Here is a 27,373-nt window from a genome sequence, read left to right on the forward strand (position 1 = left end):
GTGGTGCAGCTTTTTTTTTTGAGAGCAGTGATTTCCTCTACGTTGTCCTTCCATGAACATCATTCTTGTGCATACATGAACAGAGACTTTAGCAAATTCTAGAGATTTCTGCAGGTCTTTTGCTGTTACCCTTGGGTTCTGTTTCACCTCCCTCAGCATTGCACATTGTGCTCTTGGTGTGATCTTTGCAGAACACCTACTCCGAGGGACAGGAGCAACAGTACTGAGTTTCCTCCAACTGTAGACATTTTCTCTTACTGATGAACACTCAGGTCTTTAGAAATGCTTTTGTAGCCTTTTCCAGCTTCATACATCTCTACAATTCTTCTAAGGTCCTCTGAAAGCTGTTTGGATTGAGGCTCAGTACACACAAACATATCTATCTTGAGAAGCGCAGGCTCTGTCAGTAACCTGATTTTGTCTTTTTATAGGACAGGGCACCTCCACAACCCACATCTCCAATCTCATCTCATTGATTAGAACACCGGATTCCAAATAGCTTTTGTAGAAGGCATTGCCCCAGAGGTTCACATACTTTTTTTGACCCTAGACTGTGATCGTTTAAATGGTGTGCCTAGTATTGACAAGAAGAGCTACAACTGCTTGTGGTATTAATTTAGGTAGATTGGGTTTGTCTATTATTGTGATTTCAACCATATTTTATGAGTAATTAATGCAGAAAACCAGGTAATTGCAAAGGGTTCACAAACTTTCTCTTGTAATCGTATATCCTCACAGGAGTTATTCAGTTGGATAGAGATCTTACGTCTTACTACTCACTGTATTTAGTTCTGTATTGATGTTACTGGGGTCATCTCCACCCATAACCACCACACGAGCTGGCATGTAACTGGAGTCTTCACTTGCAACCACCAAGGTCAGCTGTCTGTAAAAAGATAAATGTATCACAAAATCACATAGATTTATTGTTGAGAAATGAAATTGTTTTGCGCATATCCACGGTGACCACAAAGTAAAGATCTATCTTTATTCTTGATCAAACCCACTACCGTGTTCTTGGTCTATGGCTTTGTAGGCCCCAACTCTAAGTGCTCATCCAAGTAACCCTTTAAATAGGACGAGGTACCTGACTCTAGGCTTTAAGGCAAGGAGTTCCAGACTACGAAAGATGCTTGGTTAAAAAAAAAACACCCCCTAAATCTGTTTACAAATTAAATCAAATCTATGTCCATGGATTATTGGCCTTCCTGCTATGGTGCCAGTGTCCTTCTTCCAGGAAATTTAAGAATTAGTAGAGTTGAATATCATCTGTCAACTTCACAGCAAATAAAAGTCATTTGGACAAATACATAAACAGAAAAGGTTGAGAGGGTTAATAGCCCAAACATGGGCAAATGGAACCAACTTAGGTGGGTATCTTTGTAACACAAATGAGTGGGACCAAATGGCCTATTTCTATGCCACAAGACTCAATGACTCTGCAAAAATCCTCCTAGTAAATCTATTTAACTAAGTTTTTCATCATAACTCCACTCATCACTTTCTCCAATGCTAGCACTCCTTCTTGAGGTAATGATGACCCGAATTCACAGTAACCTAGCCATGGCCCAACTAATGCTTTATGCAGTTCAACCATAACTTCACTATTCTTCTCCCCATTACCTCATGGGTTTTCTCTGGGTGCTCCGGTTTCCTCCCACAGTCCAAAGACGTACCGGTTATTAAATTTTCATTGTAAATTGTCCCATGATTATGCTGGAGTTAAATCGAGGTTTGTGGGATGGCATGGCTCAAACGGAAAGGCCTACTCTGCACTATACCTCAATAAATAAATCGTATTCTAAGCTGAAGCCAAAATGACTAGTATATTTTACTCACGGTTTCCCAAACATTCTGGCCTGCTCTGCCGTTCAATAGAATCATTGCTGATCGCTGACATCAATACCATATTCTAGCTCTTTCCCCTAACACTGTGATACATTTTCCATCTAGAAATATATCTTAAGTATTTTCTGCAATTTTACCTGTGCTGCTCTCAGTTATAGTGAAGACCACACTTGTACTCTTTGACAAAAATATATTATCCAAGCCTTAAACTTCTTGCATTGTAATCTGAAACAGCCAGCCTGTCCAGCCATGTTGAATTCTTTTAAACTTCCACTGCCAGGGGTAGTGGTGGAAGCAAATACAATTGTGGCAATTAAGAGGTTGTTAGACATACATGTGACTATGTAGGGAATGGAGAGACATAGATCATATACAGGCATAAGGGACTTAGCTTAATTTGGCATCCTGTTCACTGCTGACATTGTGGACCAAATGTGTTGTTCCTATACTGTGCTGTTCTAAGCAGAAGTCAATGAGATTCCATCTGATTTTTCTGTGCTCTTGCAAATACAGTCCTAGTTAACTTTTGCTCATACAGCACTTCCAACATCCCAAGAATCAGTCTGGTGAAACTTCACTACACTCTCAATGGCATAAATATCTTTTCTTAAATTAGTGGCCCAAAATTGCACACCATTTAGGTGAGGTCTCAACAAGGCCCCATATCAATATAGCAAGAGATCTTTATTTTAGCACGTGGTTCAAAAAGAGTTCAGGTACGTTTCAGCTTTTATTTTAAAAATGTAAAAATAAATCGGTGAGCAGCAATCAGCACAGGGCCAATAAAAAGGAAGTGTAAGCAGAGCAACCGTTGTTGGAGAGGTGCATTGTAAACAGCAGAGGTTCCAGTAAGTTTTCTTTCTCCTGTTACTACAGAAAAAAAACTTAATGCACTATGAATAGATACAGAGGTAGTACAATGTTCCTTGTGTAGTATGTGGGAAATTTAGGAGACCTTCAGGCACCCTGATGACTACATCTGCACAAAGTTCATCGAGTTGTTCTGTAGAGACCATTTAAGGAGCTGGAGCTGCAGCTTGATGACCTTTGGTTCACAGAGTAAAATGAGGTGATAGAGAGGGGTGACTACCTCCCCATAGCACCCAAGTTGCAGGAGGCAGGTCCCTGAATGACTGTCAGAAGAAAGAAAGGGAACAGGTAGTTAGTGCAAGGTACCCCTGTGGCTGCTCACCTCAATAGTAAGTATACCGCTTTGCATACTGCTGGAGGCAGGCGGCAATCTACTGCAGGAAAGCTGCAGCAACGAGACCTCTGGCTCTGTGGCTCAGAAAGAAAAAACAGGAGAAGAGGAATGCAGTAGTGAAAGAGGACTCCATAATTAGAGCAGAAAGTGGACTCTGTAGATGTGAAACACCCAGATGGTATGTTGCCTCCCAGATACCAAGATCAGGGATGTCTCAGATCAGGGCCACAACACTCTAATGGGGAAGAGTTAACAGCTTGAATTCAAGGTACATATTGCTACTAATAGCATAGTAGGAAAAAGGTATAGGTCCTGAAGAGAAATATAAGGAGTTAGGCAGAAAGCTACAAAGCAGGACCTCCAGGGTAGTAATCTCTGAACTACTACCTATGTCATGTGCAGTAAGGAAAAGAATAGGATGACTTGGCAGATGAATGCATGGCTGAAGAATTGGTTTAGCAGGCAGGGTTTCAGATTTTTGGATCATTGGAATCTCTTCTGGGGAAGATATCAACTGCACAAAAAGGACAGGTTACACCTGAAGCTGAAGGAGACAATGATCCTTGAAGGAAGGTTTGCTAACATTGTTGGGGTAGGTTTAATCTAATTTGGCAGGAAGATTGGAACTAGCATTTCAGGGCTGAAGAAGCGGCAGTTTGTATACAAGTAGATACAGTGTGTCCTGAGACTGTGAGGAAGATAGGGCCATCAATGGGATGAGTTAAAGTGTAACAGGGTGCCAAAATCAAAAAGGGTAATAAATACACAATGGAAGATGCTATATTCAAATGTATGCAATATATGGAATAAGGTAGTTGATCTTGTAGCATTTAGAGATTGGTAGGTATGATGTGGCTGAAAGGAGGTCTTAGTAGGGAGCTTAACATCCAAGGATACACATTATATCAAAATGTGTAAAGCAGAGAGGGTGGTATGATTCTGTTGGTATAAAATCTTATCAAATCCTTGGAAAGAGGTGACATAGAATCAGAAGGTGTAGAATCCTTGTGGGTAGAGTTAAGAAACTGTAAGGATGAAAAGACCCTGATGGGAGTTATCTACAGGTCTCCAAACAGCAGCCAGAATGTGGGCTACCAATTACAGAGGGAGATAGAAAAACATGTGAAAAGGGCAATGTTACAATAATCATGGGGGATTTCAATATGCACACAGATTGGGAAAATCAGGTTGGTGCTAGATCCCAAGAGAAGGAATGTTTAGAATGCCTACGAGGTAGCATTTCAGAGCATCTTGTGGTTGAGCCCACCAGGAGAACTGCAGATTTGATTAGGACTAATGACGCAGATTTGATTAGGAAGCTCAAGGTAAAAGAACACTTGGGAGGCAGTAATCAAAATTCAACCTGCAGAGATGACAGCAGAACCGCAATGGCTGGTGGTTCTGGGGAAATTTAGGAAGGTGCAGGAAAGATTCATCCCAAAGATGAAGAGGTATTATAAAGGGAGGATGAGGCAACTATGGCTGACAAGGGAAGTCAAAGACAACATAAAAGCAAAAGAGAGTGCATATAACAAAAAATAGTGGCAAGGCAGAGGATTGGGAAGATTTTAAACAACAGTAGATAACTACAGTATAAAAGCCATAAAGAGAGAAGAAATAAAATATGAAGGCAAGCTATTCAATAAGAAAGGATATAAAAAGTTTTTTTCAGATATTTAAGGAGTAAAAGAGAGACAAGAGTGGATATCAATCACTAGAAAATGAAGCAAGAGAAGTAGTAAAGGGAGTAGTGGCAAAGAAATGGCAGAGGAACTTAAGCACTATGCGTCAGTCTTCATTGCAGAAGACACTAGCAGAATGCCAGAAATGCAAGTGTCAAGGGCAAAAGTGAGTGTCATTGTTATCACTAAGGAAACGTGCGGGGTAGCTGAAAGGCCTGAAGGTAGACAAGTCACCTGAACTAGATTGACTACATCCCTGGGTTCCTAAAGAGGTAGCTCAAGAAATTGTACAGGCATTAGTAATGATCATTCAAGAATCATTAGATACTGGCATGGTTCTGGGGACTGGAAAATTGCAAATGTCACATCCACTCTAAGAAGGGAGGGAGGCAGAAAAAAGTGATTGCTGTACTCACTGGAGTTTAGAAGAATGAAAGGTCTAGATAGAGTGGATGTAGAGAGGATGTTTTCTATAGTTGGACAGTCTAGGACCAGAGGGCACAGCCTCAGAATTGAAGAACATCCATTTAGAACAGATGCAAGGAAAAATGTCTTTAGCGAGAGGATGGCGAATCTGTGGAATTCTTTACCAAAGACAGCTGTGCGGGGCTAGTCACTGGTTATACTTAAGGAGGAGAATGATCGGATCTTGATTAATCCAGTCAAAGGTCATGGGGAGAAGGTAGGAGAATCGGGTTGAGAGGGATAATAAATCAGCCATGATGGAATGGTGGAAAACTCATAGGCATATTTTGCTCCTAGGTCTTATTATTCCCCTACTCAAATCCTTTTGCAATGAAAGACAACATACCATTGCTGAACCTTTATATTTGCTTTCACGGATGGGGTACAAGAACAGCTAAGTGTCTTTGTATATAAATGCTTCAAGCATGACAAAACTTTACCCACTATAAAATGGGTTTTCTACCTCCAAGTTAATTTCCTACAGATCTTCATTTTCCTTTGTCAAACAATTCACCAAAATTGTGTTAATGAACTTGACTAACAACTTTTCAAAAAAATCTAAATCAACTTGGTCAGACAGACCTTCCCTTGTAAAGAAAGGTAATTAAAATCATACTATAGAAAGCATACAACAGCACAGGAGAAGGCACAGAGGAGATTCACCAGGACGTTGCCCAAGATGGAGATTTATTATGAGATTCTGGAGAGACCAGGTCTGTTACAGCATCAAGCGTCCAGAAGAACACTTGAATCATTGAGGCAAAGGAGGCTCGGCTGGAAGCTGAGCTTAAAACAGGTGGCATGAATTGGTCAGTGTGCACATCGTGGGCTGAATAGCCTGATTCCATCCTGTATAACAATGAACTTAAATGTTACCTATGCTTCCACTTATTTTTAATCTGCACTTCTATAAATGTTGACAAACTATATTGGAGTTCTTTTTAAATTATGAATTTGCCAAAAGACAACACTATAATCAGAATGTACCCTAGTGCTTTAACCACTTTAAACATGTTACTCATCTTTCATCGTCCTCTTACTATGTGCTGAGCAAACCTGGTTGTTCAATTCCTTCTCCTTCATATCAAGGGTCACAGAGATAGAGTTGTACAGCACAGAAACAGACCTTTTAATCCTACCTTCATGGAAGACAGATTCAAAGTTTTAAGAGAAAGGGAGAGAAAATGTACGTTAAAATGGTGTAATAGCGACACTGTATAGTACACAAAATAAGCTAACTGAATCCTCCAGTTGAAACCAATGCAGAGACGTACCTGATAACCACCCCTTTGTGCATGTATATGTTAATATAGTGAGACCCTGTGCTACCATTCGATTCCCAGTACGTTTTGGTATTCTTGTCAGTTAGCTTGCTTGCTCTGTGATGATTGGAGGACACCTCCACTTTCTCCCAACATTTGTCTTCTTTAAGCTCCACATTGGAACCTATGCAAGAAAGGAAGAAATATAGTAATTACCAGGCAAGGAAAGTATGCTAAAGAACATTATTGCAGAATCCAAATACATTCAGGATTGAATAAAGTTTCCCAAAAACTCTATAAAGGTTTTAAAGATTACTAACAAGAATCAAATCGAATGGTCTGCATAACTTTCTAATCTAGATCAGCCCTGCTCGAGTGATTCATCAATGACACCACAGATTTGTTAGGTTTAAGAATAACGTTAGACGTGAGGAATTTAGCTTAGGATTCACTAATATGTCACAAAGTAAGATACACTTATGCCAATACTTTGGTATGCTGCTCTGAAATAATATTCTGACTGCCACCATTTTCCCTGTTCAAATAAACATTTTTTAAAATATCTCAATCATTAGTTCATTCTTAACTCAAAGTGACCACACAAATTCTCCAAATCCACATTTTGTTATAATGTAGAATCATAGATACTGCAACTAATTATGGCTGGACAAAGGAGGCTTCCTTTTGATCTATCCCAGCATTTTCTCCTTCATCTTCTTTTGGTTTATTATTTGTTCTTAACCTGTTCCTTTAAGAATCAAGAATACTCCCTAAGCCATCCTTTCTACAGAACAAACAATCCAAAAGTTCCTCTAAGTATCCTCACAACCCACCATTTAGCTATCAAATTGGTACTTTTTTGGTGCTTTACTTCTAAAGGATACTGACTGCAAAGTAACAAACAAAATTGTACATTGAAGATATGATCACATGGATGTCTTAGAGACTTCTCACTTCTAGCTCCATCAGACTAATGATACGTTTTAGACTTACATTATCTTACCTTACTGCTGTCACATGCTGTTCTGTTAATTCTCTTGAAAGATCCCCCAAAACTATATTATTGACTTGCACCGACAAACCTAGAGATACTTCACCCATGTTCATAGAGACAGCTGGCTCTGTCTACATCTCCTGCTGCTTCAGAAAAGCAATAACATATTCAAAAACCTTTCCACTATGGTCATTCTCTCTTCTCCCCCAGGCAGAAGATACAAAAGCTTGAACACACACACCAGGTTCAAGGACAGCTTCTATTTCATTGTTTTAAGATTCTTGAACTAATCTCTTACTAAAGATGAACTATTGATCTCATCAACCACCTCACTGTGACCCTGACACGTTATTGTCTACCTGAACGGCACAATCTATAACTGTTAAACTTGTCAGCATTGTTATTTTTGTACTAGTTTGATATACACAAATGACAAAATGATCTGAATGGGTGGCTTGCAAAATAATTTTTCACTGTAAATCTGCACATTTGACAATAATAAACTGATTACTGCACCCATTGCCCTTCCTTAATCTTGTTTCTTGTATTTATTCCTTTGTGTTATGTGCAGTCATAAATGTATCTTCCAACCTATTTACAACTTAACACACCAGACATTGACTTTGCAACAGTACAGCCTTGTCAATTTGTCACTAATCAGAAACTTAGATTTTCTTATGTGCCCCACTGTAAGAGCTGGAAAGTAATAGCAACAAAATCAGTAACATTTTTTTCAGTATGTCTATAAAAATACAAAAATACTCTATACTAACAGTTTCACACTTCTCTAATTGATAACTACAAGTCAAATCCAAACTCTGTATTTCTGCACTTCACAAATCTAAATAGTTGATCTTGGTAATAGATATTACAGGTAAAACCACGCCATATGCTGTCGAATCATAGAGCATGGAAAAAGGCCTTTCAACCCTTATGTTTCCCTCAATAGATACTGCCTGACCCACTGAGTTCCTTCAGCACCTTATTTGAACATTTCTAAGTTGATTAAATCCTAATGTGTGCTCTCCCTTATGAATTTCTTGGTCTTGTTTTGACAATATTATTAGCACAGAAACAACTCATTCAGCAAGCTAGTCCCATCTGCCCATTTGGCACATAGCCCTCTAAACCTTTCCCATCCATGCACTGATCTAGATGGTTTTCAAATGTTGCTAATGAGCTTGCTTCAACCACTGTTTCTGGCAGCCAATTCCAAGTATGCAGTACCCTTTACACGAAGAAGCTGCCTGATCCCCGTTAAATCCCTCCTCTCAACCTATGTCCTCTTTTTAGCATCCCCTCACTAGGGAAAAGACTGTGTTTTCACTTTTTCTATGCCACTTATGACCTTATATACCTCAATCTGGTCACCCTTCAATCTTCAGTTTTAAAAAGCAAGCAGGGCTTATTGGGAGTTGCCCGTGGAGCTGGAGATTGCAGAGTGAGTTAAAGACAGTTCCTTGTGGACTTTACGTGCTTGTTTTTAAAAAAATGAGTTGGGTGGGCCTGTCGGGACTTGTTTATGGAGTAGGAGATTCCTTGGGTTATTATTAACTTAGCAAGGGCCAATTAAAAGTAGTAAGTTGTATGTGGAGTGGCCATTGTGGATGCAAGCAGAATTAGAGAGAGAACTTTGTCTCAACAGGCTCTGACAGCAATAGGCAAAAGCTAAGAGAGTCCAGTCTTTTGGAATCATTTAGTTGATTGTAGAACTTAAGCTTAATGAGTTAGAGCCAAAGGTATAACAAGAGTAAGCAGGATGGTAGTTAAGGCAGTCTGATGCTCCTCTTGTAAGAAGTGGGATTTCAGAGTATCTAACTGTGTCCCTGATGACTACATCCGCAGGAAAAGCACCCAACTTCATCTCCTGACTGACAAGGTCAAGAAGCTGAAGCAGGAGCTGGATGCACTCAAGACCATCTGGGAGGCTGGAAAAAATCTTCTAGATGAAACTTTTACTGAAGTCATACCCAGAGTACAGGCTTCAGACAGTAGATTGGTAACAACCAGAAGTAAGCAGTTAGTGCAGGGTTCTCCTGTGGCTATTCTCCTCAGTATCAAGTATATTCCCTTTGGATACTGCTGGGGTGGAGATGACCTATCAAGGCACAACAACAACAGCCGGACTAGTGGCAACTGTGGCTGCCTTGGAGGTTCAGCAGCAAAAGGTTAAGTCAGGCAGAAGCTAGTAAAAAGAGACTCAATAGTTAAGTTGATGGACAGGAGATTCTGTGACTGCAGATGGGTCCAGGATGTATCAGAGTGGCTACAGAGTATTCTCGGGGAGGGGAGGTGAGCAGCTGAAGGTTGTGGTGCACATTAACATCAATGACATAGGAAGACAGGGGAAAACGTCCTGCACAGTAAGTATGGGAGTTAAGGAAGAGGCTGATGATCAGCAGCTCCAAGGTAATAATCTCTGTATTACTCCCAATGCCGTGTGCTAGTCAGGACAGGAATAGGATGATAGAACAGTTGAATGAGTGGCTGAGAAACTGGTGCGGGGGCAGCGGTTCAGGTTCTTGGATAATAAGAATCTTTTCTGCAGGAGGAGTGATCTCTACAAGGTGGCCGGGTTCCAACAAAACTGGACAAGAACCAATATCCTGGCTGGGAAATTCACTTGTGCTACTCAGAGGGGTTTAAAGTAGTTTGGTGGGGATATTGGAACCAGAGCACAAGGCCAGAAAGTAGAGTGTTGGAGAGAGAGGTAGATGTCAGGACCAGTTAAAAAACAAGCCAGGAGCAAAGTAATAGACATGATGAGAGGGATAGTTTCAAGTGTCTATTTTAATGTTGGGGGAGTATTAAGTGCATGCAGCACTTCAACTTCACTAATGTAAGCTGGAACCTTCTGAGTTCAAGGTGTTTAGATGGGACAGAATTTGTTAGGTGCATCCAGACGGGTTTCTTAAGTCACTATGTAGATAATCTAACATGAGGAGGGCTGTACTGGACCTAGAGGGTGATTGACCTTTCAGTGGATAAACATTTCAGGCACACTGACTACAACTCCTTAAGTTTTAAGTTGCAAGGATAAGTATGGACGTTGTGGGAGAGTACAGTAGCATGCAAAAGTTTGGGCATCCCGGTCAAAATCTCTGTTACTGTGAATAGCTAAGCAAGTAAAAGATTAACTGATCTCCTAGTCATAAAGTTAAACATGAAACATTCTTTTCAACATTTTAAGCAAGATTAGTGTATTATTTTTGTTTTGTACAATTTTAAAGTGAAAAAAAAGGAAAGGAGCACTGTGCAAAAGTTTAGGCACCCCAAGAGGTTTGAGCTCTCAGATAACTTTTACCAAGGTCTCAGACCTTAATTAGCTTGTAAGGGCTATGGCTTGTTCACAGTCATCATTAGGAAAGGTCAAGTGATGCAAATTTCAAAGCTTTATAAATAACCTGACTCCTCAAACCTTGCCCCAACAATCAGCAGCCATGGGCTCCTCTAAGCAACTGCCTAGCACTCTGAAAATTAGAATAAATGATGCCCACAAAGTAGGACAAGGCTATAAGAAGATAGCAAAGCATTTTCAGGTAGCCATTTCCTCAGTTCGTAATGCGTGGTTTTTGAGAAGAATGGTGAAAAATCATGGAAGGCAAAGTAACAAATGAGGAAGTGTTATGAAAAGCCATAAGAAGAGAGCTGATATCATTAATCAGGAAGCAACCATTGGAATTTTTGGAACATACTGCAGAAAGAGAAGTTCAAACATCTTGTAGTGACAGGAAAAATCAACAGCGTACGACATTCATGAGTTATATCAAGGGATGGACAGGCAAAAGCTTTGAAGAGCTTATCAAAATTTCTCAGATTTAAGACAGAAGACTATGATCGCCCACAACATATCAGACAGCACATTAATATGATGATATATCAGCTGCACATATGGGCAGAGAAATGGCAGGTAGAGATTAACCCGGCCAAATGTGAAGTGATGCACCTTGTAGGTCAAATGTAAAGATCCTTAACAGTGTTGATGAGCAGAGGGATCTTGAGGTCCCTGAAAGTGGCTATACAGATTGATAGGGTGGTTAAGAAGGCATATAACATGATTGCATTTAATAGTAAAGGCATTGAGTTCAAAAGTCAGTAGGTTATGTTGCAGCTTTATAAAACCCTAGTTAGGCTGCATCTGGAGTAATGCATACAGTTCTGGTCACCTCATTATAGGAAGAATGTCAAGGCTTTGGAGAGGATGCACAAGAGGTTTAGCAAGATATTGCCTGGATTACAGACGTGCAAAATTAAAAAGTGGAACAAGCCTGTGTTTTTTTGTGGAGCAGCAGAGATTGAGGGGAAATCTGTTAGATATTTATAAGATTACAACTAGCATAGATAGAGTGGAGTGAGAATATCTGACTTCCTGTCAGATCGTCAACAGGTGGTAAGAGTGGGCTCCCCCACCTCCACCCCTCTGACTCTCAACGCAGCAGCCCCTCAGGGCTGTGTACTAAGTCCTCTCCTTTGCTCCCTGTATACCCATGACAGTGTCGCCACCCACGCCAACGACACTACATTGATTGGCTTAATCTCAAACAATAACGAGGTGGCCTACAGGGAAGAAGTCATCTCCCTGACACAATGGTGTCAAGAAAACAACCTCTCCTTCAAAGTTGCAAAAACAATGAGCAGGTTGTGGACTACAGGAGTAATGGAGACAGGCTAACCCCTATTGATATCAATGGATCTGGGGTTGAGAGGGTAAGCCGCTTTAAGTTCCTCTGCATCCACATCACCAAGGACCTCATCAGTACAAACAAGCTGTGTGGTGAAAAAGGCACAACAGTGTCTCTTTAACCTCAGAGGCTGAGGAAGTTTGGTATGGGCCCTCAAATCCTAAGAACTTTCTACAGGGGCACAATTGAGAGCATCCTGACTGGCTGCATCACTGCCTGGTATGGGAACTGTACTTCCCTCAATCGTAGGACTCTACAGAGTGTGATGTGGATAGCCCAGTGCATCTGTAGTTGTGAACTTCCCATGATTCAGGACATTTACAAAGACAGGTGTGAGAAAGGGCCTGAAGGATCATTGGAGACCTGAGTCACCCCAACCACAAACTGTTCCAGCCGCTGCCATCCAGGAAATGGTACCACGGCATTAAAGCCAGGACCAACAGGGTCCGGGACAGCTTCTTCCATCAGGTCATCACTGATTAACTCATGCTGATTTGAGTGTATTTCTATGTTACATTGATTGTTCTATTATTATAAATTATTAATTACTATGATTGCACATTTAGACAGAGACGTAATGTAAAATTTTTACTCCTCATGTATGTGAAGGATGTAAGAAATAAAGTCAATTCATTTCATTTCAATTCTTTTCCAAGCATTGAAATCTCTAATACCAGATGGCATGCATTTAAGGTGAGGGGGTTAATTTTAAAGGAGATGTGAGGGGCAAGTATTTCTCTTCCCACAGAGTGGTGGGTGCCTAGAATTCACTGCCTGGGGTGGTCGTAAAGGTAGAAACGTCAGACACTTTTAAGAGACATTTAGTCAGTCACATAAGTGTGAGGGAAATGGAAGGATATTAGCCACTTGATTACAAATTTACTTGTTTGGTACAACATTGTGTGGAGAAGGGCCTGCAGCTGTGCTATAGTGCTCTTATATTCCATCTTCCAACATTCCAGGGATTAAAGTCCCTAGTCTACGCAATCCTTCCTCATAACTCAAGCATCCAAATCTAGGCAACATCCTGGTAAGTTTTTCCTGCGAGTTTAATAAAATCTTTCCTATTACAAGGTCGACAAAATTGTACACAATAATCTAAATGTCTTATATATCTACAACATAATTTCACAACCCCTGTACTCAGTGCCCTAACTGATAACGATCAGTGTGCCAAATGCCCTTTTCACCATCGTCACTTTCAGAAACTATACACGGCACTCTAAGGTCCCTTGAGTCCATAACACTCACTATGGCCCTTCCATTCACACACTGGCTTGATCTCTCAAATTGCAAGACCTCACATTTTTTGCCAGTCCTCAGCCAAAAGACCTAGCTGCTCATTTTTCATAACCTTCTACACTATCTACAACACCTATTTCAGTATCATCTGCAAATGTCCTAACTATGGTTTGCATAGTTGCACCAAAATCATTTATATAAATTACAAAGGTCCAAGCATCGAGCCCTATGGCAACCATTAGATGCAAATCTCTAGTCTGAGAAACAACCCTCAACTGTCACCCTCTGTTTCCTACACTAAGCCAATTATGAATCTATCTCTCCTGGATCCCAAGTGATCTAACTTTCCAGACTAATCTGCCATGAGGGACCTTGCTAAAGGTAAAGGTCATTTGGGTAACATGACCTACCCTCATGTACTCTCTTGATATCTCCTCAAAATTCTCCAAAGAGATTTGCCAGCCACAATTTCCCATGCACACAATCATGATAAACTGTCCTAAGTCAAATGCTGCTCCTCCAAATATTAATACATCCCATCTCTCAGAATCCCCTCCAGCAATTACACACCATCAATGTCACACATTAGTCTTTGCTCCTCTTTTTAAAACAATGGTACCACATTAGCCACTCTCCAGTCCTCTGGAACCTCACCTGCGGCCAGAGCAAGGAAAAATCTCTGCGGCCAGAGCAAGGAAAAATCTCTGCAAGGGTCTCTGCAATTTCTTCTCCAGCTTCCCATAAGCCCAAGAATGCACGACGGTCTCCAGGGATTTATCCACTTTAATGCACTTTAAAGCCTCCAATAGCTTCTCCATGCTATTTGTGTGTGGTTTAAGGCAACACCACTTATCCTCCACATTTCCTTAACTTCCATCACTTTCTCCACAGTAAAAATAATTGAACAGAAATATTAAAAATATCTCCCATTTCTTTTGGTACCACACATGCAACCATGCTGACCTTTTAAAGGATAAAAGATTCTCTTATTCTATGTTTCATCTTGCCTTCCAGATCCTCAGCCTCTCGTTTTACCGTCCTAACATCTCTTAAGTGCACTGCTTTTCTTCTTGTCGTCAGAGATTCACTAGTTCCCAATTACTTATGCACAGTGTACCAGAGCCTCAATATCTCTCGTTATTCAGGATTCCCAAAACCTATCATCCTTATCCCTCACCCCAGCAGGAGCATGTGGGCCTTGAACTTTTGATATCATACATTTTGAGTCCTCTCAATTGACAATTGCTCCTTACTTACATACAATCTCACCCAATCAACCACTGCAAGATGCCACCTAATGGTTCCAAAATGAAAGAAAGTGGTGTCAGAATGCCGGGTGGGGGGGAGGCAGGGAGTAAATAGGTCAAATCAGTGAAGTAAATAAAAAACAAGCTACTTCTTTAAACTGAAAGAAATTGTCCAGATCACTTGTTAATATGATTACAGCGGTTAAAATGCAAGTCAGGATTTATCCTGTAACAGTGAATAGAACAAGTGCAATATCCATCGCTTTTACTATGTGCTGACTTCTTTCACAGAAAGCTGGTTGGTTCTGAGTGGAACCTCACTCTCTCCCCTTCTCAATTCTGTGCTGTTCCATGTATAAGATGCCATTTGCAAATGGACGTATTTGCTTCAATGAATTTTTGGATGTTTCTTTATAAACTTAGGTCATCTCCATACTTTCGCTTTAACTTTGCAAGATCTTTAAATTTCAGCATATAGATTCTGATAGCAAGAATAATACTTGTCTAGAAGCAATTCCAATTAAATGACCATAAAACCAAATAATCCTTCAGATGCGATCATTAGAATATTAGTTAAGAATTTATTCTTTCTTTCACAGGCTGTTGGGAGCTGTAAGAAAGGCCTATATTTTAATGTCTATCCCTGAATCCCCGTGGAGGTAGTGCTAAATAGTTTTGTGTGGCTGGTGCCACTGAACTGGTCAACAGTAGCACAAAAGATTACAGTCTGGGGTGGGCACTCAATGACAGGGAGGACTTGTTACACTTTTTTTGCAAGAATACGTCATTTCCTCAAACTCACCCACTACTTTATATCATGTGGATTTCACTAAGATTGGTCCCTATGATCACAAAGGCTGAAGAAAGCCAAGATGGATCACCTTTTAATATTTGATTTGCAAATATTTCAGCCTTCCATAATAGATTTATGCAGGTTCCTCCATTGTTAAGAAAGTAATTAGCTGTTTAGTCATCTATCAACACTCAGGACTAGGTAAGTCAAGACTGGGGAGCTGATCGTCTGAGTGTAGTATTATCTGGCTCCATCTATAGTCTGCTACTTCTGGGAGTAGTCCCACAGCATTCTCACTAGTTTGTGGAACAAATTACAAATGCTTACCTGAAATACAACTTACTAATTTGTTCCGGGATAGCACTTGATGTGCCTCCCGAACATTCAGGAGTTATGCTCCATACAATTTAATGCAAGATTGAATGAATTAAACTCAGTGTGCTGCAATGAGTTTCAACTGCATATTTCTGTCAGCAATATTGATTTTAAGTTATCTTCACTTCATCAAGAAACCAGATGCTTTCTTTTAGCTCCACACATAATTTAAACTTGCCGTGATTCAGTCTGTTATCATTGAGCCGCTCGGACAGACCTTGACAAAGGTTCCTCAGGAATACATCAAAGAAAGGGATATTGATTGGTTGATGACTACGTCTATGTTCCTCAATTTGTCCCAAAACCATCTGCAAGAAAAAAAACAACAAATATGCATGCTTAGGGTATGAGGAAAATTCAGTCTTCTTATTCAAAGGTGCTTAGGAACATAACTGATATTGGGCACCTTAGATTCCAATTTGCAGGGGAGGAAGGAAGGCCAGTGCTCTAAACTCACATGTGAAGTATCTAAAGATACTATTGTGGAATATCACTGCATGTGGACCATGTAGAATAAGGCTCAAAACTTTTTCCATCTTTGTCAGGCCTAAGTTTATAAAGTATCTTTGCCACAATGGGCTTAGGTGAGAAAGAAATGTCTTCAAAACCATTGCTATACTGGTCCTTTGGAAGAAAATAATTTATTGGGAATGGAAATTATTAAAGTTATTTATATCCTTGCAAGGATATAAACTGTGTTAAGGTATTCCCAACTGAGACAGATAGCAACATTTTTTTTTATCTACAGCTATATCATCTGCTGCAGCAGGTAATAAGAACTCAAATTCAAATTTCTCTGATAAATACTTTAAGGACTTGCTGAATTCCATTTTAAACTGATTTTGAAAAAGTAAGGGCAGGAGAGATAATAAGCTCCCAGAGTAGAATATTAGGGTTCAAACACTGAACCAACCTATCTCCTCTGGAATGCTTAGTGGGCAAATGCACTACTTGGGGTAATGCAGAGCCACATCACACAGAAATATTTCAATTGTGCATCTGTAGGTCTGTCATTGTAGTTCAGCCAGGTGTGGAAATAAGGTCTCTGAGGCAACTAAAGAAGAAAACAGCAATTATCCATGATGTACTCCACATCTGGTGCCAATCGACTCTCCATCAATTCATAATGAAGACATACATCGGATCAGGACAAGCTCAGACTTGACACAATGATCAATTAATTTTTAAACATATTCCTAAATTCAATAAAGCAATTGCTGGAAGGTCTACCACTGCATAAATGTGCTCCACTGCAACAATCAACATTTTTATCATAAAATGGTGAAAAGTAATTCACTGGACGAGGAACCACGCAGAACCACTTCACATACCTGTATACATCCAGCGAGTATACTAGTGGTCATTTTCTTGTATAGGCTGGCATATTTTTCACAGTCACTGACCAAATCTCGGAGCTCTGCAGCCAGCAATAAAGCTGAACTGTGCTTGTCTAATGCCTTAGACAGTGCTTCCTTTGAACCAAGCCGACACATGACTACTGCGTAATCTTTGTTCACCGTAGCTAGCCTGTGTAGAAACCGTATAAAATCTTGCAACACCTGAAGGAAAAAAGAATAACTTCAATCACATGAAATTGGGAGGTTTACTTGCTGAATTAACAACACCTGCTGAGTCAGTGAACTACCTCATAAATTTACACAAACAAGGAAAATCTATGATTTTACCTCAGATAACAGTGAATTAATCAACTTCAGCCAGGGCACATTGATGGACAAATTCCTATCCCATTCCATCTTTTTCCTTTCTTTCTGAACTTCCATTTTGTTGTCTTTTGCACACTGGTTGAACACCCAAGTTGGTGTGGTCTTTGATTTATTCTATTTATTGATTCTATTTCAGTTATTATTCTATTACATATTTATTGAGAATGCTAGCAAGTAAAAGAACCTCAGGTTTGTATATGGTGACATATATTTATTGCAATAATAAAAATAGTTTGAACTCTCATCCCATTACCACCCTCTTTCATCTTGCACTCATCCTCCCCGGCATTCAATCAGATTTTCCCTTTTGTTCTCTCCTCCCCATTTGATCCATAAAATTATTATTTCATTTTTCATTTGTGAAGAACAGCAATATGAAATATTAAACTCTATTTCCCCTCTATCCTGATCAGATTCATTTAATCAGATTTCCAGTTTTTGTACCTTAAAATTACTTACTTGATTTGTATAAAATAATTAATTCAGGTAGAAGCAAACAGCAATTACTCCAGCTGGTAATTACTCCACTGGTTACTTTCTGGTATCAATTATCTAAAACTGTGGAATATCTGTCATCTCTAATGAACAGCATAAAGCTAACAGTTAAACTATTTTAGTTCGAGCTAGTAACAAATAATTCAATTTTGTATTACAATTTTACTTATAACACTGCCAGTGACACATATATCAATCTTTGAATATTGATATAATTGAGAAATGTGAGTCAAGGATGAACACAAAAAGCAATTTAATGCCAAGACCAAAAGGAAATAAAATGATGCAAATCAGCGATAAGTCGATGCCAACCTTCAAATGTTTATGCTGAGTAGAAAAGAATGTAAAGACAGGAATCCAATCTATAACAGACACCCAGGAAAAGCAACATGAATTACAAACAGTGCTTGAATCAAGTGCATGTATTGATAAAAGAGGTGAACAGTGAAAAATATTGTGCCTTAGGAAGAACAATCAACTGACATCAACTGCATTAATAACACAAACTAGGAATCTAGGCTTCATACCTCTCGGTCATTACTGAAGGCAGTCATGGATGACAAACATGGTTCAATACTTTCATGCCAGGGCAACAAGTCTTCCTGATAATTATCCAAAAATTTGCTCAGAATTCTGAAAAAAAAAAAGGCCATCAAAAATAGACAACATTTAGATTATTGGTCAATAAATTGTTTCATTCTCATAGAATTATTGAAGACAGCAATTTTGAAGCAAAGGATGGTTTTTAAACCTTCTTCCAACAATTGTGGCAAAATCCAATAAAAGGTCACACAGACCAGAAAAATAATAAACAATTCCCTGCTGGCACTGAGCCAATTACTGAGATGCAATTTATCACAGTATTGCCGTATAAAAAGGGATGCTGAGCAGCAACAGGATCTTTAATCATGATGGTTTTGCAATGGTCACCACACTGTAGATCCCAGCGCAGTGCAATGAGCTAGCATGAGGGATGTACAAGGAGACTACTGCCATCTACTGGACAGCAGTGTATAATAGACTCAGCAAGTACAGAAACAAGCAACAAAAATCACAGTTAACACACCACTGGACTCTGGCAGAGCTCAGGAAACAATCCCTTTGTGAATTTCACAGGATAGGGTCCCCATGTTGCATTACATGCATTACGCAGTTTATTCACTCCATCCAGTCTCCATTGCACCTGACTCTAGAGTTATTATCACAGATGCAAGATCAATCTTCTGGAGGGTGAACCTATAGGAAGGATCAGGACTGGATAATGTCCCTGGTCAGGTCATTAGAATCTGTGAGGATCAGTTTGGCAAGCGTATTTGCAACATTGTTATCCTTTCCCTGCTTGAGCTATGGTTCCCACCTGCTTGATGGGACTGGTCAAAGAACACTGAGGCTGTCTACAAGAAGGGTCAGAGCCGTCTCTGCTTTCTGAGGAGACTGAGGTCCTTTAACATCTGCTGGACGATGCTGAGGATGTTCTATAAGTCTGTGGTGGCCAGTGCTATCATGTTTGCTGTTGTGTGCTGGGGCAGCAGGCTGAGGGTAGCAGACACCAACAGAATCAACAAAAATCATTCATGTTGTGGGGGTGGAACTGGACTCTCTGACGGTGGTGTCTGAAAAGAGGATGCTGTCCAAGTTGTATGTCATCTTGGACAATGACTCCCATCCACTCTATAATGTACTGGTTAGGCAGTGGAGTACATTCAGCCAGAGACTCATTCCACCGAGATGCAACACTGAGCGTCATAGGAAGTCATTCCTACCTGTGGCCATCAAACTTTACAACTCCTCCCTCGGAGTGTCCGACACCCTGAGCCAATAGGCTGGTCCTGAACTTATTTCCACTTGGCATAATTTACCTACAATTACTTAATTATTTATAGTTTTATATTGCTATATTTCTACACTATTCTTGGTTGGTGCGACTGTAACGAAACTCAATTTCCCTCAGGATCAATAAAGTATGTCTGTTTGTCTGTTAAGACCACTATCACCCAGATACCCAAGAAAAACAAAATAGAGTAATGCAACTTAATGACTATTGCCCTGCCATCTACCATCATGAAGTGCTTTGAAAGGCTGGTCACATGAATCAACAGCAGCCTTCCAGACAACCTCACCCATTAGAATTTGCCTACCACTGAAACAGATTTACAGCGGACATCATCTTCCTGTCACTACACTCATCACTGGAGCATCTGAAAAGTAACAACACCTATGTCAGACTATTGTTTTTTGCCTACAATTCTGATGTCAAGACTGTTATTCCAAGCAACTCATCAACAAATTCTAGATCCTGGGAGTCAACGCCTCGCTCAGTAACTGGATCCTTGACTTCCAGACTAACAGACACAACAATCAGTAAGGATATCCATACCTCTGCCATGATTATTCTAAACACTGGTGTTCCACAAGATTGCTTCCTCAACTGTGTACACTCATCATTGCACGGGCAGATTCTGCTCTGTCCATCAAGTTTGCAGATGATACCACTTCAGTTAGCTGTTTTCTAAATAACGATGAGTCACAGAATAGAAAGATACAGCTTAATAAATGGTGTCATAGCAACATTCCCCGAAGTGTTAACAAAACAGCTAGTCATCAACTTCAGAAAGGTGAGCAGTGCACATGCTCCTGTCTAAATCAATGGTTTTAAGTTGAGGGTTGAGAGCTACAACATCCAAAGTTTGAATATTACCAATAGCATGTCCAGGTCAAAACCATGCTGATGTCACAGCCAAAAAGATCACCAACGCCTCTATTTCCTCAAGAGGTTAAACATACCCGGCATATAGCTGGCAACCCTTAACAATTGCTGTTGATGTACAATAGAAAGTATCCTACCTGGATGCATCAATGGTTTTATATGGCAACTGTTCTGCATATGGCCGCCAGAAATTGCTGAGAGTTGCATGAACAGCTCACGCACATTACAGGAACTAGACTGCTGTCTATGGACTCCGTCTTATACTTCTTGCTGCCTCAGTAGAGCAACAGCATAATCAAAGACCCCAGCAACCCCATACATTCAGAATCAGATTTAATATTACGAGTATATGCCATGAAATTTGTTGTTATGCGGCAGCAGTACGTTGCACTAATAATAAAACCGGAAAATTGCGGCAAATAATGTGTGTGTGTGTGTGTGTGTTAAATAAATAGAGCAAAAAGAAAAAAGTAGTGAGGTTGTATTCAGGGGTTCAATGTCCATTCAGAAATCTGATGGCAGAGAGGAAGAGGCTATTTCTGAATCGTTGTGTGTGTGTCTTCAGGCTCCTGTACCTCCTCTCTGATATTAGCAATGAGAAGAGGGCATGTCCAGGATGATGGGGGTCCTGAATGGGGATGCCATCCAAATAAAATATATCCATCAACTCTTCTTTGTTTTCCTTGCCTGTTATTCCCTCAAAGAATTCCAACAGATCTGTCAGGCAAGATTTCCCCATGCTGGAGTCTCTTCTAGGCAGCTCTTGGAATAAGAAGCTTGTTGGCTCTTCTCTATCCTTTTACAAACCACTTTCCACTGCTACTTTTGTTTAAACTTTGGAGATTAACTACTTTTAGTGAAGGATTTATGATTTAATTATGATGGCTGGAACCTGAACTGGAATGGAATTAAGATATGGCAAAATTGTTTCTGAAGCTGAACAAACCGAATTTACAAGGGAGGCAGAAGAAACCTATACTCCAGAAAGAATGTTCTTATTGATACAAGATACTAACACCAAAGTTAGAATGGTGGATACTAAAATTGATAAACTGATGAATGCAAATGAAAAGCTTGAATAAACTGTATCTGCCATCCAAGAATCTTTGAGGAATCTGGAATCCCAGTATCAAACGCTTAAAATAGATACTAATAAAATCAGAAGACAAGAAGAGACAATACATCAAGTGATTAAGGAGCAGGAGCTGAAGTTTTCTACTGTGGAAAAGAAAATAGCTGAGGTTTTGTCAGAACTATCAAGAATTAAGAAGAAAACGATCTATCTGGAAAGCAGAAGCTGAAGGATGAAATTTACGTATACTGGGTTTGCCTGAAAATATGGAAACCGGTGAGTTATTAAAGTTTTTTATATTCACTTTTTTTTTACAGGTTTTTTATAAAGTATGTTATACTCACTTTTTAGTGAGATACTTGAAACCTCTCCACTAGTAGACAGGGTTTTGAACTCCCTGCAATAAGCCATCGGTTGAGATGAAACCACAAGCACTAATTCTGTGCTTACATTATTTTGCTACTAAAGAAGCAATACTTCGCAATGCCAGGAAGCAGGGAAAGTTAACTTACAACGGTGTTGAGTTTCGTAAAGTGGAAGATTTTGCCTCTGAACTTTATGCAGAAAGAATTAAATATCGAGAAGTGATGGCAGAACTCTACAGGAAAAAATCTTCACCCATCTCTGCGCTACCCTGCCCAGTTGTTAATTTTTCTGCCTAACACTCGTCCAAAGTGTTTTGATTCTCCCAAGGAAGCTAGGAAGTTTCTCAACGACTTTAAGTCAGTCGCGTAAACAACTTCTCCAGTGCCGTTCTACAAGCAACTTCAACATTTAATCCTTAGCTGACAACTGTGTGTAGTTGAACCGTTTAAAGACTAATCTGTGTTCTATGTCTGTATATTCATCACTTTGATTCATGTATTTCTTGTCCTTTTTTAAGATTTGTATGAATTTAACATAAGTTGCAACATATTATTTGCTTGAATCTATTTTTTTTCTAAATATATGATCAATCTTTACATAATGAATTTAAGATGACTGCTGTTAATTATGTGCTAGCATCTATTAGACATAATATTGAATTTAATCTTTAGTCGAAAGTCTTTTATAGCTCAGTCATCAAAAGTTTAATTTACGTTCTTTTTTGGTCCAGACATCACCTGGTGGGTTTTTTGCCCTTCTGCTTTCTTTAAGGATCTGTAAGAGTTTAATATTAGTCGTATCATATTACTTGATTAGATTTTTCTTTTTTGAATATATGATTAAGATTTATTAAACAAATTTAAGATGGTTGCTGTTAACTACGTTTTAACCTCAGACATATTATAATACTTGGAATTTTTTCTATTTTTTTCTTCGTATCTGATGTTGTGTCTTGAGTCAGTGGTGTAAGTATATAACTTTTTTTAAAAAAAGATTCTGCCTATTAGAGACATGGATTTAGGGGGTGTAGTTAGCTTGCTACCCCCATTGGATGTTTTTTTTTCTGGCTTTGAGGGGAGCGGGTGGGGCTATTAGTTTAGGGTTTTTATGATTGGGCAGTCCTGAGAGGTTTTCTTGTCAATCATGTTGTTTTTTTCTTTCTGATTAAATCCATTCTATTCTTCCCTGCAGGTTCTGCTTGTCTCACCACATTCTTTTTATAAATCCTTAAATTAAAATCTCAGTATAGATGTTAACAAAATTAATTTAATTTCCTGGAACCTGAATGGCTTGAATCAACCTATTAAGCATAGAAAGGTCTTTAAGAAATTGAGAACATTTCAAGCTGATATTATTTTTGCGCAAGAGACCCACATCCATAGGGAAGATGAAAATTGTTTTTTTTTTAATTTTGAAAGGGTTCTCAATATCACTCCTCATCAATTTCAAAAAATAGTGTCTATATTTTTTTATTAATTTTAAAGTCTCTTTTGTACATTTTAATACTGTCACTGATGCAATTGGAAGATACTTAATTGTTACTGGTTTGTTATGTGGTCAAAAGGTGTGTGTACTCACCTAATGTAGATAGTTCTGAATTTTTAAGAGGTTATTTTCTGCACTGCCGAATTTAAATGAATTTAAGTTGATTATGGGTGGTGACTTTAACTGCTGTCTAAATCCCTTAATTGATAGATCATCGACCAATCCGTGCCTTCCTAATAAGGCTGCGTCCTGCATTAATTCCTTTTTACTAGATATGGTGTGTTAGATATTTGGAGATTTCTATATCCTAAAGATAAAGATTTCTTCATCTTTTCCCCCTCATGTACATCATAAATATTCAAGAATTGATTATTTTTTGTTAGATATGCTATTGGTATCCTTTGTTGCTGATTGTATGTGTGACATTATCGCGCTGTCGGATCACACACCTATGAAACTCACACTGAAGTTTTCTGATAACTCATGGAAGGCAGCTCAGTGGCAATTCAATGCTGCATTGCTCCATGATTCAACTTTTTTAAGTTTTATAAAAGAGCAAATCTCTTTATTTTTTGAATTAAATACAACTGAGGGTATGTCAAAGTTGGTTATTTGGGATACGATAAAATCTTTTCTTAGGGGACATATAATTTAATATATAGCAGCTATAGGAAAGAAAACTAAAGCAGAGTTTTTAGTGGTTACTAACAGGATCAAAGAAATAAAATAAAGTTTATTCAATGTTACCTACCAAAGATTTATACAAGGAAGGGATGAAACTTCAACCGCAGCTTGACTTGCAATTGACTTACCCCATTGAACAGCAACTTTTGAAATCCAGAAGTCAATTTTATATACATGGAGATAAATCAGGTAAATTGTTAGCTCCTCAACTCAAAGCATCTATGGCTAGAAGGCAGATTTTAAAAGTACGAAGATCTGATAGATCTTCCGTTCCCAAGCCCGGCGCTGAAACATACGTTCTTAAGCATTTTATATGCATAGAAAGATAAAATATATACTATATACTAAGACAAATGTTTGACTAACTGATGCTAAATAATACTGGATGTACCTGTTCCGACTTACTAAGAGAACTTCATATTTTTTTTAATCCTGATCCACGATAACCAACGCACATCCTCCCAAATACTTTAAATCATCTCTAGATTACTTATAAAACCTAATACAATGTAAATTCTATGTAAAATAGTTGTTATACTGCATTGTTTAGGGAATAATAAGAAAAAAAAGTGTACATGTTCAAAACAACAAGTGCTGGAAGAGCACTTCCGGGTTTTCTCGATTTGAGGTTGGTTGAATTCGCGGATGCGGAACTCGCGGATAAGGAGGGCTGAAGAATAATCAAAAAGCTTCTTATTTTAGGTTATATAGAGGTACCCGGTAGGGTTGCCCGCTCAGTCCGCTGCTGTTTAATTTAGCTTTAAAACCTCTCGCTATTGCTGTTTGGGACTCCAATGAGGTTTCGGGTATTAAGAGAGGAGATAAAGTGCATAAGGTTTTGTTGTATGCAGATGACTTGTTAGTTTATATTTCAGATCCTAAGACATTGATTCCTGCTTTGTTACCTATATTTTCTGAATTTAGTAGTTTTTCTGGATATAAACTAAATTTGCATAAAAGTGATCTACTTCCTATTAACAATTATTTTGATCAATATGATCAATTTCCTTTTAGTATTGCTAAAAATAACTTTACTTATCTCGGTATTAAAATTACCAAAAATTTTAACGACCTATATAAATATAACTTTCTTCCATTAATTGCATATATACAGCAAGTAATTTCTAAATGGTCTCCTATGACATTATCATTAATTGGCCATATTAATGCTATTAAAATGATAGTATTACTGAAGTTTTTATATGTATTCCAAGCAATCTCTTCTTTTGTTCCTAAACTGTTTTTTGATAGAATAGACTCTAAAATTTTATCTTTAATTTGGAATAATAAAAAATCCTAAATTGAGAAAACTTTTATTGCAGAAAGTAAAAAAGTATGGTGGTATGACTTTGTCAAACTTTAGATTTTACTACTGGGCAATTAACATTCATTATATCGCTTTTGGGTTCATTTTTCAGATATACATGAATGTCCCTTATGGGTGGATTTGGAAAAAAACTCGGTGAAGGATTACACTTTGGCTTCTTTATTGGGAGCTCCTCTTCCTTTTTTGCTTTCTAATATCGGTACTCCAGATTTTAATCCTATTATTAAGCATACATTAAGAATTTGGTTTCAATTTCATAAATGCTTTGATTTTAATAACTTTGTTCTTTCTAGTAAAATCTATCTTAATTATTTTTTTAAACTTTTAATTTTTGATCAGACCTTTTCAATTTGGAAAACCAAAGGAATAGTAACTTTTTTAGATTTGTTTTTGGGTAATTGTCTAATGTCTTTCACTCAGTTAGCAGATAAATATGACCTATCTAATGTACACTTCTTTAGATATTTACAAATTAGGAATTTTCTATGTAATCTACTGCTAGATTTTTCTTTGGCTTATTCACCCAATATTATTGATATTCTTTTTCAGGTCAAACCATTTCAAAAAGGACTGATAGCTATCATTTATAAATGGTTATTGAACTTGACACGTTACCTAATGATAAAATTAAAGCTGCGTGGGAACTAGAGTTTCGAAAGTCACTTTCAGATAATCAATGGGATAAAATTTTTCATTTGGTAAATACCCCTTCTACTTGTGCCCATCACTCCTTGATACAGTTCAAAGTAGTGCATCGGGCACATATGTCAAAGGACAAATCAGCCCGTATTTTTTCTAATATTAATCCTATTTGTGATAGATGTAATATTGAGGTGGCTGCTTTAACACATATGTTCTGGTCTTGCATCAATTTAGATAATTTTTGGAAAGAAGTCTTCAAAACCTTGTCAAAGGTTCTGAATTTGGATCTACAACCGAATTTACTTACAGCAATTTTTGGGATCATTCCTTCAGAAGCAGGATATATTCCTTTTTCCGCTCAATGGATGATAGCTTTCTCAACTTTATTGGCTAGGAGAGCCATTGTGCTTAAATGGAAGGACTCTAATCCACCAACTGTTATTCATTGGCTTACCTCCATTATGACCTGTTTAAGTTTAGAGAAAATAAGAAGTCGGACATTTGATACATTCTCTAAATTTGAGGAAACGGCAACCTTTTATTCAATATTTTCATGTGCTCTGACCTATGGCCCTTCCAGTTACCTTTTTGAAGCTTTTGATTTGATCAGAAAGTTTTTCCTAGTTTTTTTTTTGTTTTTATTCTCGGTTTAAGCTGCCCAGTTCTTTTTTTTTCTTTTTTTTTGTGTTTTGGAGTATTTTCTTTCTGTTTATGTCAATTATAAAAGTTTCTTTATCTATTTTTTTCTTTTTATGGATAAGAGGAGAATCAATTACCCTTCTCTTTATTATATACTATTAGATTAATACTTTGTCTTAATCCTGATGTATTTTTCCTTTTATTTGAACTGTTATTGATATAGATATTTGAGATAATTTTCCTCTTGTTTATATATATATATATATATATATATATATATACACTTTTTATTTAACTAATAAAAAGATAGATAAAGGAAAGATTTTCCCATGTTGACGTAGGCCTACTTTATCATGTGCCTCCAAGAACACTGAAATTTCATCCAACATGATTCTAACACCTTTCCATCACTGAAGTCAGGTTAACCAGTATACAATT

At 38.4% G+C, this 27,373-nt stretch overlaps 1 protein-coding gene across 3 annotated transcripts in view; it reads right to left on the bottom strand.

Annotated features, from left to right (window-relative positions):
* The window catches only part of LOC132400977 (cullin-9), a 314,674-nt gene that overhangs the window by 99,395 nt on the left and 187,906 nt on the right, over positions 1 to 27,373 (bottom strand). For 2 of the 3 annotated variants that reach the window (XM_059982629.1, XM_059982630.1), the window contains 5 exons: positions 18,541 to 18,646; positions 17,126 to 17,353; positions 15,973 to 16,102; positions 6,474 to 6,645; positions 781 to 886 (listed from right to left, as the gene is read on the bottom strand). In XM_059982629.1, coding sequence (XP_059838612.1) covers positions 781 to 886; positions 6,474 to 6,645; positions 15,973 to 16,102; positions 17,126 to 17,353; positions 18,541 to 18,646 — 742 coding nt within the window. The remainder of the gene's footprint in view (positions 1 to 780; positions 887 to 6,473; positions 6,646 to 15,972; positions 16,103 to 17,125; positions 17,354 to 18,540; positions 18,647 to 27,373) is intronic. The other variant, XM_059982631.1, reaches the window with a different exon arrangement.

The sequence above is a fragment of the Hypanus sabinus genome, chromosome 10 (genome assembly GCF_030144855.1).
Source record: "Hypanus sabinus isolate sHypSab1 chromosome 10, sHypSab1.hap1, whole genome shotgun sequence".
NCBI classification, from domain to species: domain Eukaryota; kingdom Metazoa; phylum Chordata; class Chondrichthyes; order Myliobatiformes; family Dasyatidae; genus Hypanus; species Hypanus sabinus.